The sequence below is a fragment of the Quercus lobata genome, chromosome 12, assembly GCF_001633185.2.
Source record: "Quercus lobata isolate SW786 chromosome 12, ValleyOak3.0 Primary Assembly, whole genome shotgun sequence".
Lineage (NCBI taxonomy): Eukaryota > Viridiplantae > Streptophyta > Magnoliopsida > Fagales > Fagaceae > Quercus > Quercus lobata.
In genome coordinates this window covers 7635740-7654570 of record NC_044915.1, presented here as the reverse complement: position 1 = coordinate 7654570, position 18831 = coordinate 7635740, and the positions used below count along the sequence as shown (strand labels likewise).

At 35.6% G+C, this 18831-nt stretch overlaps 1 protein-coding gene across 7 annotated transcripts in view; it reads right to left on the bottom strand.

Moving 5' to 3' along the window:
- Positions 1–215: 215 nt before the first annotated feature.
- LOC115971130 overlaps positions 216–18831 on the bottom strand; it is a 32530-nt gene continuing 13914 nt past the window's right edge. For 5 of the 7 annotated variants that reach the window (XM_031090826.1, XM_031090828.1, XM_031090829.1 and 2 more), the window contains 18 exons: positions 17774–17902; positions 17538–17663; positions 16754–16809; positions 16549–16648; positions 14506–14623; positions 14129–14338; positions 13600–13924; positions 11627–11720; positions 8602–8710; positions 8263–8528; positions 8021–8145; positions 7097–7331; positions 4443–4631; positions 4042–4325; positions 3055–3256; positions 2732–2971; positions 1167–1252; positions 216–661 (listed from right to left, as the gene is read on the bottom strand). In XM_031090826.1, coding sequence (XP_030946686.1) covers positions 505–661; positions 1167–1252; positions 2732–2971; positions 3055–3256; positions 4042–4325; positions 4443–4631; positions 7097–7331; positions 8021–8145; positions 8263–8528; positions 8602–8710; positions 11627–11720; positions 13600–13924; positions 14129–14338; positions 14506–14623; positions 16549–16648; positions 16754–16809; positions 17538–17663; positions 17774–17902 — 3051 coding nt within the window. In that variant the 3' untranslated portion in view covers positions 216–504. Of the gene's footprint in view, positions 662–1166; positions 1253–2731; positions 2972–3054; positions 3257–4041; positions 4326–4442; positions 4632–7096; positions 7332–8020; positions 8146–8262; positions 8529–8601; positions 8711–11626; positions 11721–13599; positions 13925–14128; positions 14339–14505; positions 14624–16548; positions 16649–16753; positions 16810–17537; positions 17664–17773; positions 17903–18831 lie in introns of those variants that run through there. The other 2 variants (XM_031090830.1, XR_004087246.1) reach the window with 2 other exon arrangements.

Here is an 18831-nt window from a genome sequence, read left to right as displayed (position 1 = left end):
TGAATCAAAGAAGGATAAGGGGTGGAGTCAGGAGATTTGAGTTTTTCACTTTAGGGACATTTTGGTAATTTTGATAATTGAGTAATTGGGTGGGTTGGAGTTTATCCATAATAATTGGGTTGGGTTGAGTTTGGGTTAGAAGCAATTAGTTAAATGAGTTTTAAATACCCAATCCAATTATGCCCACCCCAAACCCACCCATTTGACACCCCTACCTATCGTTGCTTAGACTAGGGGCAAGAGAGAGTAGCCCACAAAAATTACATTTCTATAAATAGAATTAATATTCAAATTGGAGCATTTCCCAGTGAAAATTGAACTATGAAATCTATCCTCTATAGTCTATACTCCTTGACATACCTCTCTCTAAATGGAGAAAACCTGCACCCTATACTCTATATGACTTTATACAACTTCGAAAATATTTACAAGGCAAAGCAGCTGAAAATTTGCTGAAGCTGAGTTTTATAGTAACATTGCAATGCCTTTTTTAACCTTATGTCATCAGCTTGGCTCGTGAGCCCAAAAAGCATCTGGATCTGGACAGAAGAGGGAAAAATCTTCAATTTCTAGATTTGCAATGTGCCAGTTGACGAAACGAGCTTGTATTGACTTGAATAGCAGAAGGATAGTAGGCAAAAGCCACCATTTATCATCCTCCCTGTCAGCAAATACAATTAAAAGCTTTTTAAACATTTGACCAAAGGAAGAAAAAATTTCTTAAAAAAAATAAAAAAGACGCCAAGAAAGAAGAAAGCCGAAACACCAAAATATAGCCCAATCATTTTTGAAAGAAAAGACACTTTGGTATTTAAGGCAGAAGTACATATAGGCTGATTTTTATACATGTGAGACCAACAAAACATTTTCATCCAAGATAGTGATTTATGTGATTATTGACTAGGTCACTTAAATATCCTATAGAGCATAGGGTAAGAGTTCAGCCTTGAAAAAAGCAGTTATGTAAGTTCTTATTCATTATACCTACAGAACAGGAAATCCGTTTGCAAACTGTGTTGCTAAACACAGGTCAATTGTGGAAAGATATGAGAACAAGAAAATCTAATCCTGACCTGGGATGTTGTCCTAGATCCCAATTGTGATTTTGCAAAAAATTTGAGTTATTTGCTAAATATGGTTTTGTAATATGAAATTAAAAGGCTCACCTTCTAGTTGTGGATGCACTTGACTTGTCAGGTGGCTGGAGAGAGGAAAATCCGTAACGAAAAATGCCACAAAGGAAAGCCACAGCCTGCAGAAGACAATCATTACATGACACAAGCAAAGATAATAGATATGACCAGAAGATTACAAATATTTACACTATGAGCCTTTTCAACTGAGTTTAGAACTGCACAAATAATAGCCCACTGTTGGCCCAGTAAACATTTATAGCAGGGAAGTAGCAAATGTATCTTTTACATCCCAGTAATCATTTGCAATGACGATATAAAATTGTTCAAGAATGAAAAATAAGTAAATGTGGCAGAAGATTGACAAGTCTGCACTCTGCACAGCACAGTTTTATTGTGCAAATCAGCTTATAGGTTTCATATGATAGATTTTCATGAACTAAACTTCAAAAATTAAAATTATGTTAATATACAAATGTGCTTTTTGCTGCAATTCTATCTTTAATTTATACATGTTAACAGATCAAGGGGAAAACTGAGATGTAAGCAAAATAATGGAAATTCAAAAACGAACAAAAAAAACCCCCACAATTTTCCTTTTAAAATACTTTTTTTTTAAAAAAAAAAAAAAAAAATTCTAGAGCACATTCACCATGCAATTTTATTTTATTTTAAAATTTTCTTTTAATAAAAAGGGACTTGCCTACAATTTTAACAATACTGACTTAGGGAGTAAGGATAGTGTTATTTTGACGATGTTGGTATGCAAACTTCTCAACTACAGAAAATTATATAATCAATCACCTAAAATTATGATACAACAGTAAGAAGCATGAGTGTAGCCTGTATCACAAACTATACATAATACGTGGCATGAGATGTGTTTCAAGGTTGAAAAATGTCAGAATAGCAATTGTGGACTAAGTTTGGCTCTAAACATGTTTGGAGCCTTACACTTCAACCCCCAATAGAAGATGACGTATGTCATTTTCATGTGCAATGCACATGACTCACTTAACCACACTTAATCCAACCAAGCGTCTGCATTGCACATGACAAGGACACATGTTATCTTCCCATTGGAGGTTGAAGCCTAATGCTCCAAACATGTTTGGAGCCAAACTTAGTCCACAATTGCTATTCTGACATTTTCCCACCTTGAAACGCATCTCATGCCACATATAGTTTGTGATACAGGCTACTCATGCTTCTTGAAAACTTATTATTCTTCTTCTTCTACAGAAAGCATTACATCTCTTTCAATAGAAGACTAATTCCTATTCATAGTAGAACTTAGATTTCTTAAAACCCTAATAAGAGTTGGACACCTTGGGCTTTTATTACTAAGCCCAACTAAATAACTAAAATTAAATAAAACCCAAAATAAGACCCAATGGACCATTAGCACAGGTATCCAGAAATTAGGAAATCACAAAATTGCCCCTGAAAAGGGCTCTTCTTTATAAAGGTTCCCACGTTATAATAATAAAAAAAGCCAAATTTATTAAGATGCTCCTCACTGTCACTGATAGGAAAAAAGAGAGGAAGGCAATTGGTCAAGCTCTTGTTAAAAGTACCAAGTACTTGGTATAACTTACAATATTCGACAGAGATGTAGCATTCCACAATGCATAAATACGTGCAAGTGAAACTCTTCTAGGTTCTTTACTGAATAAGGCATTTAATCCAGCTGGAAAGGGACAAAGTAGCGATAGGGGAAGAATGAGCAACACAGCAAGGAAAGCCCCAAGAGAGATCCAATAGAACTGAAGCAACATAAGGAGGGTGACAGAAAGATCTGACAAAAGCATGACAGTGATTAACAGCTGCAGGCTGTCCTGAAACACAGAAATTTCAAGTATTAGAAAGCAGAATTACTCAGTAAATTGTAGCAGTGACAGACGTATTATCATCAAAGTACCTGACGACCAACAGGTCTTGTATTGTGCAATAAGAGAGAAAGGGGAAAGAGAAAATCCCTTTTAAAATCTAATGATCTCAATGTAACATCATTTAAGAGTCCTCCATTAATTCCCCTAGTTATCCTTTTAAGAGAAAATGCTTGACTTGTCTGAGCCCAAGTTTTCTGCTTTAGACTTTCTCTTGGAGACACAACCTTTTTCCTGAAACATTATTCAATAAATCACCAAAAGAGTCAACTTATAGTTTCATTGTTGGACTAACAAATATATATTCTGGACTAAAGAATCAATAGATCCTTTGATATCGTGGGCATTCACTGGAGACTAGGAGGAGAGAGAAATTGCTATTTATCCTAACCATAGATGATGCCAAATGAATGAGGTATTAAGTCTACCCTTTTGATATTATTGTTGAAAGATAAACTGTTATATTTCCTTTAGACACAGATGAGTTTAATGCCATTAAAAATCTACATCCATAGGTAGTATTATTTGTTAGAATAATGTTTAAATGATTAAATCACCAGTTTCCAACAGTATAAACTTAGGGACAAGTGGTAGTTTATCATGGTTTCAGAGGAGAAGGTCCTATGTTTGAATCTTGTCTCCACCAATTCATTTCTTCTTTTCTTTTCTCTGTTTTTCTTGTCTCTCTACTTAAGGACAAATAATCATATCTACAACATTTTACATCCCCATAAAAAATTTCCTCAGCAACAAATGCAGAAAACTGTCTCTGAGGTAGGCTGCATAAATGGCATAGAATAGAAGGCATAGTTGTCTCTTGTCACCAGAGTAAGAAAGTAGGTAATCTACAGATAGTTGCTAGTTGCATGCATCTGAAACAGGTATTAGGTGATATGAACTATTATATGGACAGTTTATGATGTATTAGTCTTGCAATGTGCAAAATCTATGGTGCAGGATGTATAGGAATTGTAGGTAAAAGCTCTGGTTCAAGCAATCGTGCAACCGCTTAAAGTTACCTTGTAGAGTCATCACTACTGTCCAATAAATCAGATTGGAGCATATCTTGAAAATAATAATCACCAAATGCTACCAAAATACCCAGCTGATAGTAACCGGAAGCTGTTGCTTGAAACCATCCGAGCTCAATTTTAACCCCATGGAACTCAAGCTGAGGGTTTGCATGACTGTTTATCCAGTCAATAACAGGTATAAGTGCAGAACGGATGGAGCAATGCCTCACTGTCCTCAACTGAGCATTCAAACCAGCAACCAAACGTGTCCAAACAGTTGCTGGGACATGCTGGGAAACAAATACGGTTTTCTTTTTGTCAGATATAAATATTAAAAATTATATTTAGAGACGCCAAAAAAGAAATAATTTTGAAGCTATTTAAAAGATCATAAACAACCAAGAGACCTGGCCAAGAAGATTGGTCAACAATGTATCACTGTGAAGATTATAAGGTGACATATAGCTTCCAGCCCCACCAAAAATTATACACATAGGGAATCTCTTCTGAATAATTGATACCATGTCCAATCGCTTCTCATCACCTCCTAGGAAAAAATCAATGTATGCCACCATCAAGTCTGGTGTTGCCCCAACCTGTATTAATGTCCACTCATATTAACTCATGTTAAAGAAAATGAAATTATGCAAAGTTCAAAACTGAATGGAAATCCACACTTCCAAGGGATATTTTGTATATAGTTTTAGTAAAATAGTGAGGATTACAGACACATGCCTCTTGTTTGCTGACTGTCCAGGACAAATAGATGAGGTGACTTCCTAGACATTTTAGAAATAATTAACCCCTCCAGAGATAATGGATATGATTAGTATCCACATTTATTTGACACAGCAAAAAATACAAAATAAAAAAAATCTAAAGAGGAAATGAGATAGAATCCAAGGAGTATAAAAACATTTCATGACATTTAGAATGTCCTATAACCTGTAACACTAACGAACATCAGTGGATACAATCAGGACTCTCAGAATTTTTTTTACCTCTTTACAGTTGACCACTTACATTTCAAAAGCCCACTAGCCAATAAGTTGAACAAGAATAATCGTTGACACAAGTTGATGGTGGGCATTATTATTGCCATGTGTTCCAAAGAGAATTCATGTTTCAGTGACAATATTTGTGTTGCAGTCACAGTCTCTCAGATTTTATCATATGACTCACATAGGTGTGTGACACTCATAACCACAAAATGTAACGTATGTCTCATTAAGCAAAAATCTGGAATCAAGTTTTGGTGTCCTGATTAGAGATGATGTAAAGCAAAAGATAATCAGATGATCCAAACCCATTCAATAAGGTATAGATACATTATTACGTAGTCCATTGTTCCAAACTCATCAAGTGAACACATGGCTTGACTGGGAAAAAGGTAAACAAAGAAGACAAAAAAAGTTGAACTCACTTGAGTAAAAAGATAACTCACAAAATTTAGAAGCAAGTCAATTCAAAATTTTGAGAAAATATATCAAAATCAAGGCATCAAAGAAAGAAATTTTTTTTCTTCCTTCACATTGTGTTTGGATGAAATAATTGATAATTTTTATAGAAATTTTAAAATCATTGGATTTACAATCCCATCAATTACTAATTTTATTGATTAGCACATATAAAGAAATCATATTCATCTAAACTAAGTAAAAACTACATAAACAATATATAATTATCAAATCTAAAGAGAGTTGGTATCGAAAAAAAAAATCTGAAAAATTTAGCCTGAGTCAGCAATGAACACAAGTTATATGTGGAACAATGTGTGACACACAAGAAAGAGTCAACTGGATAGAATGTGGAAATTATACATATTTTTAGGTGGAATTTGTAATCATAATTTTGCCTCTACAAATTCCACCAAAAAGTTCCATGGAAAATAACAATTTCCGTTTCTAACTTGCCAAACTTGAGAATTGCAGATAGCATAATTGAAAATACTGACCTAACCTCAGATTCTGATCAATCATTCCTAACCCAAACAAATGGTAAACAATTTTGATAGCCTTTGAATCTATTTATTTGAATACACGTTTTATTTGAGAATCTATAACCTCAAATCTTTAGTGATGATATTACCAGACTGAAGAATCATACAACTACCACCAAGCCTTTAGTCTCAAAATTTCAGGATCAGCTATGCATTCTCAACAGGGTAAGCCACATGTATACTTTTTTGCCATTCTATTCTAAGATTGAAGAATCATATATGTAGATATTAGCTACGCATGTATATATCATGTCCAGGTCGTCATGGGTTGCCCCCTGACTAAATCTAAGGTGACTCCCAGCCAAAATATAGTAGACTCTATCAACTTTGGGGTCAAGTGGAGTTTTAAAACACTGGAATATCAATACCTTATCTCACAATAAATCTCAAATAATCCAAATAGCTGGTCTTGCACCACTGCAAACTGGATGTCTTAATTTTTTTGGTAAGCTCAAATAATCCAAAAGTTCTTTCCTTTCTCTGTTTTAGACTTACAACTATCCCTGGAGGTGATCTTATAAACAAATGGGAAAAGTTGTTGGGGGGGGGGGGGGGGGGGGGTGGGGGGGTGAGGGGGAATGACACAGATATGAGAACTTACTTTTCTTGTGAACACCATCCAGTGAGTGGTATTTATTAGGGAGTGCTGAATTAATATCACAGCAAAGTTTTAAACTCCATTTTGATGAATGTTTTAGTTTGTCCATTGGAACAAAATATTTTGGTACCATCGCATTTCTATGTACTGTTTCAAAGTTACTGTTATTTATACATAGTCTGTATATTCATAAAAGAAACCAAAAATATGCAGTCTATACTCTAGGCAGATCATTCCAGGTTGATATGCATATATCATCCAGAACTACCAAAATAGGCTGAAATGGCCAAAACATACTACAGATTGGAAATTTCAGCAAGACAGAAAATAGGGGGGTTGGTATACTGTTTTGCTTGCTGATAAAAACAATTTCAGCTGTAATTACCAGGTACAAAACTTAATTTAAAACTTTGCATAACACAAATAAATTGGCTCTAAACCAATAAACACATAATAAGTCAAACCTTCATCCCTTTGTATAGGGCTCGGGATCTACATGAGCGCAGACATGAATGGTCATATTCAGACTTCACATATTCCTGAAGGCGATGAATTTTTTTTCTTCGACGCCACTGCTTCCAGGACCAGGCACAAGGATATGCGAGAACTGAAAGTATGCTGTGAACTGACCCTTCCCACCAATCATATGCAGAAACAGAGTTAATCTCATCAATAAACCTGTTAAATGCATCTTCATACCTGCATAACAAGAAGGGTTATACGTTACAGATAAAACTTTAGGATGTAAGACAGAAAATTGATGTTAACATAATATTGTTCTATCTTATGGGCTTCATAGTTTGTACTGCTTTTTAATCAAAAGGTGTCACTAAGAAGTGTATCTTGGAATAAAAACTACTCCAATTGCATGATGCCAAAAGAGCAATTACAGTTTTCTTCCCAACTAAGCCAAAATCATCAGAAAAAAAGTTGAACTCTGATGATTAATATCAAGAAGTTGGCTGAGTTTACTAGGGTCAAGAGGTTTTTCTTGCCATTTGGCCTGATTTTACAAACAATTTCGTTAGTTGACAAGCTTTGCAAACTAATTTGTTAAGTAGCACCTCGAGTCTTAGAAACTCAAGTTTGCTTTAAGAAACTTGAGCCTTTAAGGCTCAAGTTCCATGTGGATAAAAAATCCACATCAGCCTCTGCGAGAGCACCAAAACCGGGTCTCTTTAGACTCAAGTTTCTTCATTAAACTTGAGTCTCTGATTCTTGAGATGTTGCTTAACAAATATGTTTGGCTTTGATGCTACATAATGAAAATGTTAGCAAAATCAGGCTAAATGGCAAAAAAATCCGGGTCAAGACATTCAGAAATATCACATATGACATTTAATCTCAGATTATGCCTATATCCTTTTTAACTTGAAATGTTTTCTTACACTACTTCAATAATTGCATTGGGAGGAGAGTAAGGAAGATGCCACGGTTCTCTAAACGTGTTGGGACCCATGAAGTACATTCTGTGAACATGGCTTTGAGTTTCTTCCGCTCTGGTTCCACGCACCTGGGTTTAAGTATATGATAAACAAATCAGATTTGTAAAATGCTGAAGTAGGCCTAGTAATCGCTGCAGGCAGCATAAGCTGAAACAAATGAATGTCTGTTATAATCAACAATGTACCTCTGACAAAGAAAGAAGGTATGGAAAAGGGTGATGACAGTGGTGTTCAATTGAATTTTCCCTGTGATAAGAACCTGACCCAACTACTTTGATTCTCAAAACATTTAAGAACAGAGCTAGAAGCACCAAAATGCATGACAACAGAAGTGCAAAAGGGCAGGGCCCCCCAAAAGTATACATCAGCTCCTCAAGAGGTGTATAGCAATTTGGCATCCTATACTTGTCGGATATACATTTATAGGGACACGATGGCTGACTTACTCCTCCTGAAAAAAGTGCTCTCAAGTGAGACGTGGGCCAAAAGAAAAATGAGAGAGAGAGAGATTATAGCAAAATTACCTCTCACGTATATGAAATTAGCACGGTTGGGAAGAAGATCAAGGGAACATGGTGTGCAAAGATGTTCATCAGAGCCCTCAACATCTTTGTAAGTACCAATGGGGCATTCCTATACAACATTTCATTGCCAAAAGCTTTTATGTAATAATAATAAATAACAGACATATACAACCAAGGAATATCTAAATAATGTATATGGAGTAAGAAGTAAGACGTGAACATTTATACTTGCTCGATAAATCTTGCATATATAAAATACATGCTACACATGCCCACATGCATACACATACATCTAAACATTTCCAAACATATGAAAGAAGTAGTCTTATTTCATGGCAACCTCAGATCATATGTACTCCTCTCAGCCTAGTAATCTAAGTCATATACTTCCATTTGAGTAATTAATGTTCCACAGTTGAAACCAACAGATAATTACAGTGACTTCCTGTAGTTTGGCATTAACATAAGTAGCCCACCCCAAAGGAAACCATGTTGTAACTTCTTAAAACGGTTAGCAACACTTATTGGAATTAGAATAACGAGAGAAAATATGAAGGCAGGCTAGAGGAGTGCTCTTAATGAGACTGATCCTACCTCCCTCGGACAGGTAAAGCTTTTTCCACCCTACTAACCGCTTCTCCATCCTTATTCCTTACAAGTATTGGGTCCATAATAGCCTTGGATTTAAACCAAGAGCCATATGGTAATCCAAATACTTCATGGGCAAAGTAGAAACTCCGCACACCAATTTGCTGCTAGCTCCTCAATACCTGGAACCACTCCAACAGGAACCATCTCAGTCTTGGACAAATAAATCTTTAACCCAGAAACAGCTTCAAAGCACAACAATATACACTTCAAATACCCTATTTGATCCAGCTCAGGGTCACATAGAATTAATGTATCATCAACAAACAAAAGGTGAGATATCATTACATGTGCATTCTCCTTCCCTCTTACTTCAAGCTACTGACGAAAATGGCCATCAACTGCTCACACCATGAGTTTGCTCAAAGCCTCCTTACTTTAACAAACAACAAGGGGGAAAGTGGATCAACCTAGTGGAGACCCCTCGAGCTATCAAAAAACCACTAGGATTACCATTGATCGATATGGAGAAATGAACTGTGGATATGCAAAACTAAATCCAGTTTCTCCACCTACTCAGGAAGCCACAGCAAAACTAAATCCAGTTTCTCCGCCTACTCAGGAAGGCACACCGCTCTAACATGTATAACAAAAACTTCTAGCTAACATGATCTTCAGCTTTTTTGAGATCCAACTTACATAAGATCCCTGGGCTACCAACTTTCAAACAACTATCCACACATTTGCAATTAAGGAAAAATCCAGGATTTGTCTCACTTGTGTAAAACATTTTGAGTCTGGGATATTAAACCCCAAACCAACTTCAATATTTTAGTTAGCACTTTAGCCCACAATCTTATAGACGCTACCAATAAGGCTGATCGGTCTATAATCTTTAGCATCTGAAACCCCCATATTTTTTGGAATAAAAGAAACTTCAACAATCAGGCATCCCTCTTCCTCCATTCATTTAGCACCAATAAATGTTTCTTCCATACTGTCCCATCTCCAAAAGTCTCCTTACTCCTATTTCTCATATTGTCTTCCAAGGAGTTGAGTTTCGAAGCCAATATATAACTAAGAGACCCATGGTAGTGATAACTCCCCCACCAATTTCTCACTTTATCCACAAAGCCCTCAGTTCTTAACCACATATTTTCAAATGTAAATAAGCCCCTACCCTTGTTGATATCATTACCATCAAGTAACATGGGAAAACAGTTTGAATATGATCTTTGAAGAAATCTCTGATTCAAATAGTGAAATTGTTCTTCCAAATCTAGTGAGATCAAACATTTGTCCAACCTGGGCATTGATGGGTGACCATGATCGTTTGACCAAGTTTAAACACCTTCCTCCAATGGTAAGTCCATTAGGCTATGTTCTGAAATAAACTCCAGAAAAATGCCACATCCTTACCACTGTTCTTAAAGCTCATCCTTTTGCTTGGAAAAGGAATTATGTTGAAAGCCTCCCCTATGCACCAACCAACTATATACCCTTGCCCATTCTTCCCAAAGCTGCTATCTATTTGCATCTGCATTAGGATCATACACTCCAAAAAAAGTCCATTCAAAACCATCAACCACATTTTGAAATCAAGAATAAACTGAAAAATCACTTACTGCCTCTTCAAGTTTATCTATGACTCTTGTATCCTACATCAGCATAATTCCACTTGATGCTCCAATCTCTAAATGTATTGTCAGCTGTCTAGCATTTATTATGTGTCTTTGACTAGTCAGGCATTGCTTCTCGTATAAATAAGTAATAATCTGAAGAAAACTGGCTATTTTTGACAGAAAATTAATCTTATTTCTGGGGTTACTGACTCCCTTTTCTGCCTTATAGGCTTTATCTGCTGTTTACAGCAAACACGTCATCTTTGCTGCCTTATTCAGGCTGCATCACTATGGTACAAACTGTGGGTGAAAAGATACAGTCTGCCCTCTTGATCAATTTATTGAGAGAGCAAACACATCTTTCCACAATTTCCCTAAATTGAATTCTTGGATGTGTCCTTGAGCCCGTGACACAGAAGGGTTCATCTGGCACTTGAGTATTTGTGCTATTCTCTAAAAACAATTGCTTAGGGAACCTTTTTCTAACCTTTTAAGCCTGTAATAGTAACCTAGAGAGGGGCAGTTACAGTCTTCTCTCATCTATAATGATAAAGAAGAAAAAATTATCCTCATGAAAAAATGAAGATACACCAAGCCTTCCAATGTAACAGCCCTTGATTATGATAAGTTAGTAACAGGTAATAAAATTATGATTGAGAATCTTAAAAGATCAAAGAAAATATTACAGCTCCTCATAGAATGTAAAGGGGAAAAAAATGCATGTATTACATGACACTACAAGTGATGTAGTTTCTCAATATAACAACATGCATGCATGTTTTCAATATTAAAGTCAAGTGTTAAAGCAAGCCAACCTCGCAGAAAGTACCATAGAGGCCCTGAGGGCATTTTTTTCCAGTAATTGTGCCCTCCTCCCCATAAAGACCACCATTGTCCCCAGCACCTCCACTGTTAGACATAAGTAATATGCTGTTATTACCTGGACTGGTCTTTTTAAGATCTTTTTAAAACCAGATCAATATTTATCATTCAAGTTTGTCAATTGTAACACAAAGAGTTCTAAAATGATGCCTTCAGGCTAAAAAGGAAAGGTTTTGAATTGAGATAGAAAGGGCATTTAATTGATAAAAAGCATAACAAATAAAAATTTAAGGCATCTTGACAGAAGCTATTTTCTTCTAAGCTGATGCAGAAAACCAAATCTATATGGCCTTTCAGCATTATTTTTTTATTAAACCTTCACTCACTTAACAATGGCACCATAAATTCTTTAATAGTTCACAGGTAGCTAATTGTTAAGATGATTCAAAGGTTTCCATTTAACACCCCCAACCCCCCCCCCCCCCCCAACAAAAAAAAAAAACAAAAGAGAGAAAAGATGATAAGGATATAGAAATTGTCACATAAAAATCACCATTAGCTGAAACACCAAGACTGCACACACTCGCACACACAATTAAGAGTTTATCCTGATTGATGGGGGTGTCAGAAAATAAAGTCTGCATAAAATTTTAAATTCTTGAATAAACTCCTATTGAGGAATTTCAACAGATAATATGCTATGAGAATTATTTGGATAAAAAATAGTTGACACCATAAATTAAAGAATTCACTTAACATTATCTTTATCATCATGTGAAAAAAATTATTTTTGATAGGTAAATGTGAAAAAAGGCAAAAATACAATTTAAACCCTACAAATTCAGTGAATTGTCATTTAAGTCCACTAAGTTTAAATTTGTCATTCCACTAAGTAAAATTTTTTTTCATTTTAGTATGTTATTGTCAATCCTGTCCAGTGCCATTTGAAAAATGCTGTTAATTATTTTATCGTGTGAAATGGCATCGTTTTGAAAGAGTTAACAGAGATGTTCAAACAGCAATGGACAAAATGACTGAACTTACAGTGCTGTAAGACCACAATGACAAAATAGTTAACAGACTACAATGTCTAAATTTAAACTTAGTGGACGAAAATGACAATTCACTAAACTTATAGGGTTTACATTGTACTTTTGCACTTGTTTCTTTTTCTGTGCATGGATTTTTAGACTTCATGGAATCCTGGCACAATACTTAGCTGATTTTCTGTTTCTTTTTTCCTCTTCTCTTCTCTCTTTCTTCTGTACACAACTACTGTACTGGGATTGCTTTTTATTAATAAATTTATTAACTGATAATAAAAAAAATAAAAAAGATTCCTTTATAGATCAATTTTGGCTTAGAAGAATGTTACAAATTTTGGATAAATTCAAGTTGGGGACTGTCTTTATGTTTCTTCCCACTGTCATGTCCCAGCCTGGGCAACTCCTGTGTTCCACAGCAGCTGAGGTCATCATGTTTAATAATCAAGGTCCTGCCACAGAGGCAATGGACAAAGTACTTGCTTGGTCTAGTTGGATGCAATCTCAATATGACCAGGGGAACATAATGTTCAATTCAATATTAGTTTCATCCAAAAGTCTATGGACAGCAAATATATAAACTACAGATATTTACGTATTGCTCCACCATAAAAGGACAATTTTTTTTAGCTGAGAAAAAGGGCATTCTGAGTAACCCTCTACATCCAACCAAAAAAAAAGCCTCTACAGAAAAAAATACTCTTTCTATTACTTGTTTTATAAATAACATGCATACTGTTGTGTTGTCAAGTAATGAAATATCGTGGAATAATATATTGAAACAGTTTCATCCCCTAATGCTCATTTCATATTTCAGTTGACAAGGATATAAAAAAATCTGCAGATCTGTCAGCACAAGTACATGCACTAACCTTAAATTTATCTACCAATATGTAAGTCATTTATCATAATAATAGGCATACCGACTATTTATGGAGCCATTTATACTTGCAACTGGAGTATATTCATCCCCAACATCTATCTTACACCAGTGAAAATGAACTCTCCCACCCCCACCCCCACCACCGCCTAGAAGACCACCGTTGCCCCCAACAACAGATAAAGACGAGTTCTCTGAAAGCCTAAGCTCTTGAAGGAAAAGGAGGACTGTCCCACCAGAAGCTCCACCAAGTCCACCAATCAAAGAACCATTTCCATTTCCTGCCATTCTACGAAAGCTTTCACCATCAGCCCTCAAAGATCCATAAATATCAAGCCTTAAGAGCGGCCACTGGATGGATCCCATCACTAGCAAACATGAAAAATGAACTCTTAAACATGATAAAGGTGGTGGCATTAAAAGATACAAGATCTAGGCATAATATTTAACTTACATGTTATTGATGTAAAAAGTGGAGGCTCATTAATTTTAAACATAACACCTCCCATTTACTTAATCAAAAGGCAGGAGAACGTTTTGGTGGAAAACTGGGGTTAATTTAGAAACATTACCAATCATTCCTCCTCCAACCACATGTCCGTACAACTGATTAGGGCCTTCAGTTCCACTTCCCAATTCACAGGGGAGATCAGCATCACCATATTTGTTACCTCCAGTGCTCACCCTCCCATTGAAATACCCAAAGCCCCCTCTGCCCCCATGTCCAGCACCACTGCCAGCTCCATTTGAATAGTTTCCCTTTCCAATACCTCCACTGCAACCTGGAAAAGGACCTCCGTCTATTAAAAAAAAATATGTACAGCAAATCCTTTTTCCAAGAAATTGACAAGTTGTTAGTATGAATGCATTATGACCTTGCAACAATGGAACAGAAAAAACAAGGAGTCAACAATCTAAACAACTTTATTCTTGCAATACACTCTTGTACCTAATTCTGAAGCAGTCATCACACCACCAGTATCAATAATGACAGTCCGTGCCCTGTGGATGTGAATAATACTTCCTCTGATAAGTCCATTCACAAGAAGGTCCTCAACACGACAGATCTGTCAGGGGTCAGAAGATACCATTGCCTGTTACATAATGATACATGCAACAATACAAATTGGTCTTCTAATGGTAACTTGTCATTAAACACATTTTCCAGGCAATAGCTTTAAAGATACAAGAAGCAATTAGCAACATAAAAAAGTCTTTGAGAAGAGAATAAAGACCAATAGCAATCCAAATATGGGCAATGGGCCAAAAACATGGATCCTAACTTGAATAAAGATATCCAAACTCGATTCAATATATCACCATCTCTTTATTAAAAGCAAAAGTAATGGCAGTGGTTGGGTATGAAGAGCTCAATGGAGGGCACATGATGCACAAAATTAGGAGATGATTAAATGTCTCCCTATTCGCCTTGCACATACAGTACCAACACCTCCTACTACAGATCCTAAGTATGCTGATTGGAGAGCGGTTGGTGCACAGATTAGGAGTGGTTTGTGGAACAGTATGAAGAGCTGTAGTTTAGCTTTTTGGCCCACTGCAAAACTTGTGTAAGAGTTGTATTCTAGTGTTAATAACCTCCAACATATTTATGATCTTCATCAAAACTACTTCCCCATTACTCTTAATGATCTCTCTTTAGAGGATTATTATGCAAAGTTTAGACTTTAAAGGTATACATAAAGAACTTGAACCTCTACCAACATATCTCTACTGATAATAAAAAGCTAAGAGACTGCATGGGTGTAGCTTGTTTTCTCTCTGGTTTACCTCCAACTTTGACCCAGTGGAGACACATATTTTGCATGGTAAGGAACTTCCATCTTTAGGCAAAGTATTTAGTTGATTTAGACAAACCTCCTTATTTGAGTCTAATTCTATTTTACTATCCACTGAGAAATATGCATTTTCTGTTGGTATGGGAGGGTGGTAGATTCTCTAGATGTGGCTTATGGAGGTCGTGGTTGTGGAGGTCAAGAAGAAGGGGGAGTCATGATAGAGGATATGATCCTCACAAATGCACTTATTGTCATGGAGAAAGTAATATTGTAGATTTCTATTGGATTTTTGTTGGGATCTGCATTGTAAATCACTCAGCTCATCAGGTCAGCCTTCAAGAGGAAAAAACATACTTCACATCAAATTACACTGAAACATCAATAGTATCCATCCCTGAGGAAAAGTACCGTTAGTGTCCATGCAGTATAATTTTGTTGAATCAAATTCAACAGCTACTTTGGTTCAGACAATGGAAAGTGGTATGATTGCTATTAGACCTCAGTAACTGATAAGTTTACCAAAGCTTTGTGTAAGATTTGTTTGGATGTGTTATGTAACAAGCTGGGACTGTATAATATATACATCCCAGCTTGAGGGGGAGTGTTATAAGTTTATATTAAGTTAGAGGCAAAAGAGCAATATCATTGTAATCACCCAGATATATAAATAATATGTGCGTTTGGGTAAATAATTGTGCCCTAGACTCACTTCCCAAGACAATAAACATCTTACAGATTAAATTGTAAATGATGTTTTAAGGTCATTGTTCGACTGTTGAGGCTACTCTACTCTTATCCGCACTCTCAGCTTTTGGAATTTCTAGATCTACTTAATTTTAGATCTCAATTACCTTTGATTTTTTTGGGTTTCTCTTGTATATTCCAGTACATTAGGATATTCCCTTTCTTTTAATAAATTTTATTTCTTTTTTTAATAGATTAGATAGGTAAACAGCACTTCATCATGTGATACCTGTTTACAATTTAAAACATCAAAGCGCATATTGCTGCTAAAAGAGTACAATGGTCAAATTGAAACTCTTATTTGCAAGGCTCATGACAATGATGGCCAGTAAACAATATCAGAATTCCATAATGGAGCCACTTGGACATGAGTTTTCCAATTCGTTAATTTCCTTATAACACTATATGATTGATGCTGGGAAGGTTAAAAGTGATAAAAATGTGACTCTTACTTGAAGTGAAAAGGAGAGTGTATAATTGACATGGCAGTCATCTGGTGGAGTTATCAAATCCACAGGGCATGTCTGACTCTCACAAAGAGACTTTGTTACCCTACAAAAAGGTATTCAAATTTAAAGATTTGGAAGATCATCCAATACAAAATCAAGGAAACAAAATCAGAAGTCCTTAAAAAATGAATCACAGCTTCATACTCACATGCTTCTACCAGCACTATCATCCAATGGAGCCTGAAGTAAAGAACCAGGGCCAACCTGTCATTAGCAAGGAATTTTAAGAAAGCTTCAACTAAAGGGAACCCAAAAAATTAATCAATTAAACGGGCATGAAATATAGAGACTAATACATAGAAAATTTCCATACATGAGTTGAACTAGTACAAACCCACAAACAGAATTAGAAAGCTGTAAAGGAAGGTCTAGAAATCTTGGCATTAAATGGGAAGAAGATGTGGGGTTCTTTTTTTTGAGGTGGAGGGGGGTATCTTTCAGCTAGTTATGTTCTCCAATATAAACATAAATAAATAAAAGGATAGGGTAAGAAGTACTTCCATGATCTGAAAAGCATTTTCTTTTATCACTAACAGGTGAACAAAGAAACTGTATTTCACTCGCATATTTGATATTTGTCTTCCTAACAGGAAATGCTATCTTTACCACCCCCCCCCCCTTTTTTAGTCGAGGGGGATCTATATACCTTTTTTGTGAGTGTGTGTGTGTGTCTGTGTGTGGGGAGGGGGTGTGGTGAAGAAGGGTGACACAAATTCTGAATTCTGTTATATTCTATAGTATATCTATAAGCTTTTCCTATCACTTGTAGCAGGCTCATAGCAAATTTATTTTGCACATCTACTTTGTGTTGGTGTCTATAACAGAAACCAGGACCCTGAACAATTATAAGAAAACCTTTTATTAGGTGGAAAAAAAAAAATGTAAACCTCAAAATTAAATATATGCCAGAAATGTTTATGTTAATGACTTACAGTTATGTTATAAAAAAGAGATAGGGAAAGTCGCTGCGCTTTGATTGCATCACCATGACCAGTCAATTTTAGCAGTCCTTGACCATATACACCCAAGTTCGCATTTGAACTAATAACAGAGTATTCCTGTAAACGATAATGATAATATGTCCCCAATTTTCAATGAACCCATGAAAAAGATTGTGTTAATAGACAAAACACAATCAATTATATTAATGGACTTAAAACCATATTACCCTTAGAACAACCAGATTCCTGACTTCAAGGACAGAAGCAGTAACAATGGTATTTCCGCCGCCATCAATTTGAATTTTGGAGTTCCACATAAGTAACATTTTGACAGCAACTCTAAATGCACCAAAAACCTTCATTTATAAAATGAGAATACTTTAGATCATCTATAGTAACTATGACATACCTTCAAAGAGCTAGAAATCACAGTAAAAACTGCACCTTGACAAACATAAGGCTGTTTTCTCAAAAAATTAAAATAAATGAAAGGCAGTCTTTAAGAGGACAGAAAGAAGGATTTAGAATGAAAATAAGTGAATGATTTGCAAGTTCTTTCCCCTTGATTTTATAACTAATCGTAGCAATAATATTTGCAAGTGACATTACCACAAGCAAGTAGTTATATCCCGATAATCATATGAAAAATTATGACAAATACATGTGTTAAATTACTGATTGTCCCAAAAACTTAAACTATTGAGATATGGTAAATTTAATCATTTAACCACATAATTTTAACACTCTCCCTCACGTGTGGGCCGAAACTACCATTGTATGGGATTTTATATGGGAGGTAAAGCGGAGAAGACAGGGATCAAACTCAGAACCCCTTGCTCTGATATCATGTTAAATTACCGATTGTCCCAAAAATTTAAGCTATTGGAATATGATAAATTTGATCATTTAATCACACAATTCTAGCAACATGCTTGGACATTCTGCTCCAAATTTCAAGAGTATAAACATACAACATGTGACTGGGAGAAAAAGAAAAATTCAAATATTTACATGACAAGTTATATTAATATGCACAATAAATTAAGCTTTTCATACCTCTTCCTATGCACCACCATAGACAAGGGTTAGACAATATATACAGGGAGATATTAAACCCTGAAAGGTTACCATTGTTTTTGTTGGAATGTATGACACTTTCCACAAAGGTTATTTTTGTTTATTGTCTGGAGTAAATCAAAGGATTGGAGTAATCAATTATATTGATATGACATTCAAAATATACATGTAATAAATTGATGTTTGAACTATTTTCAATGGTTGGAAG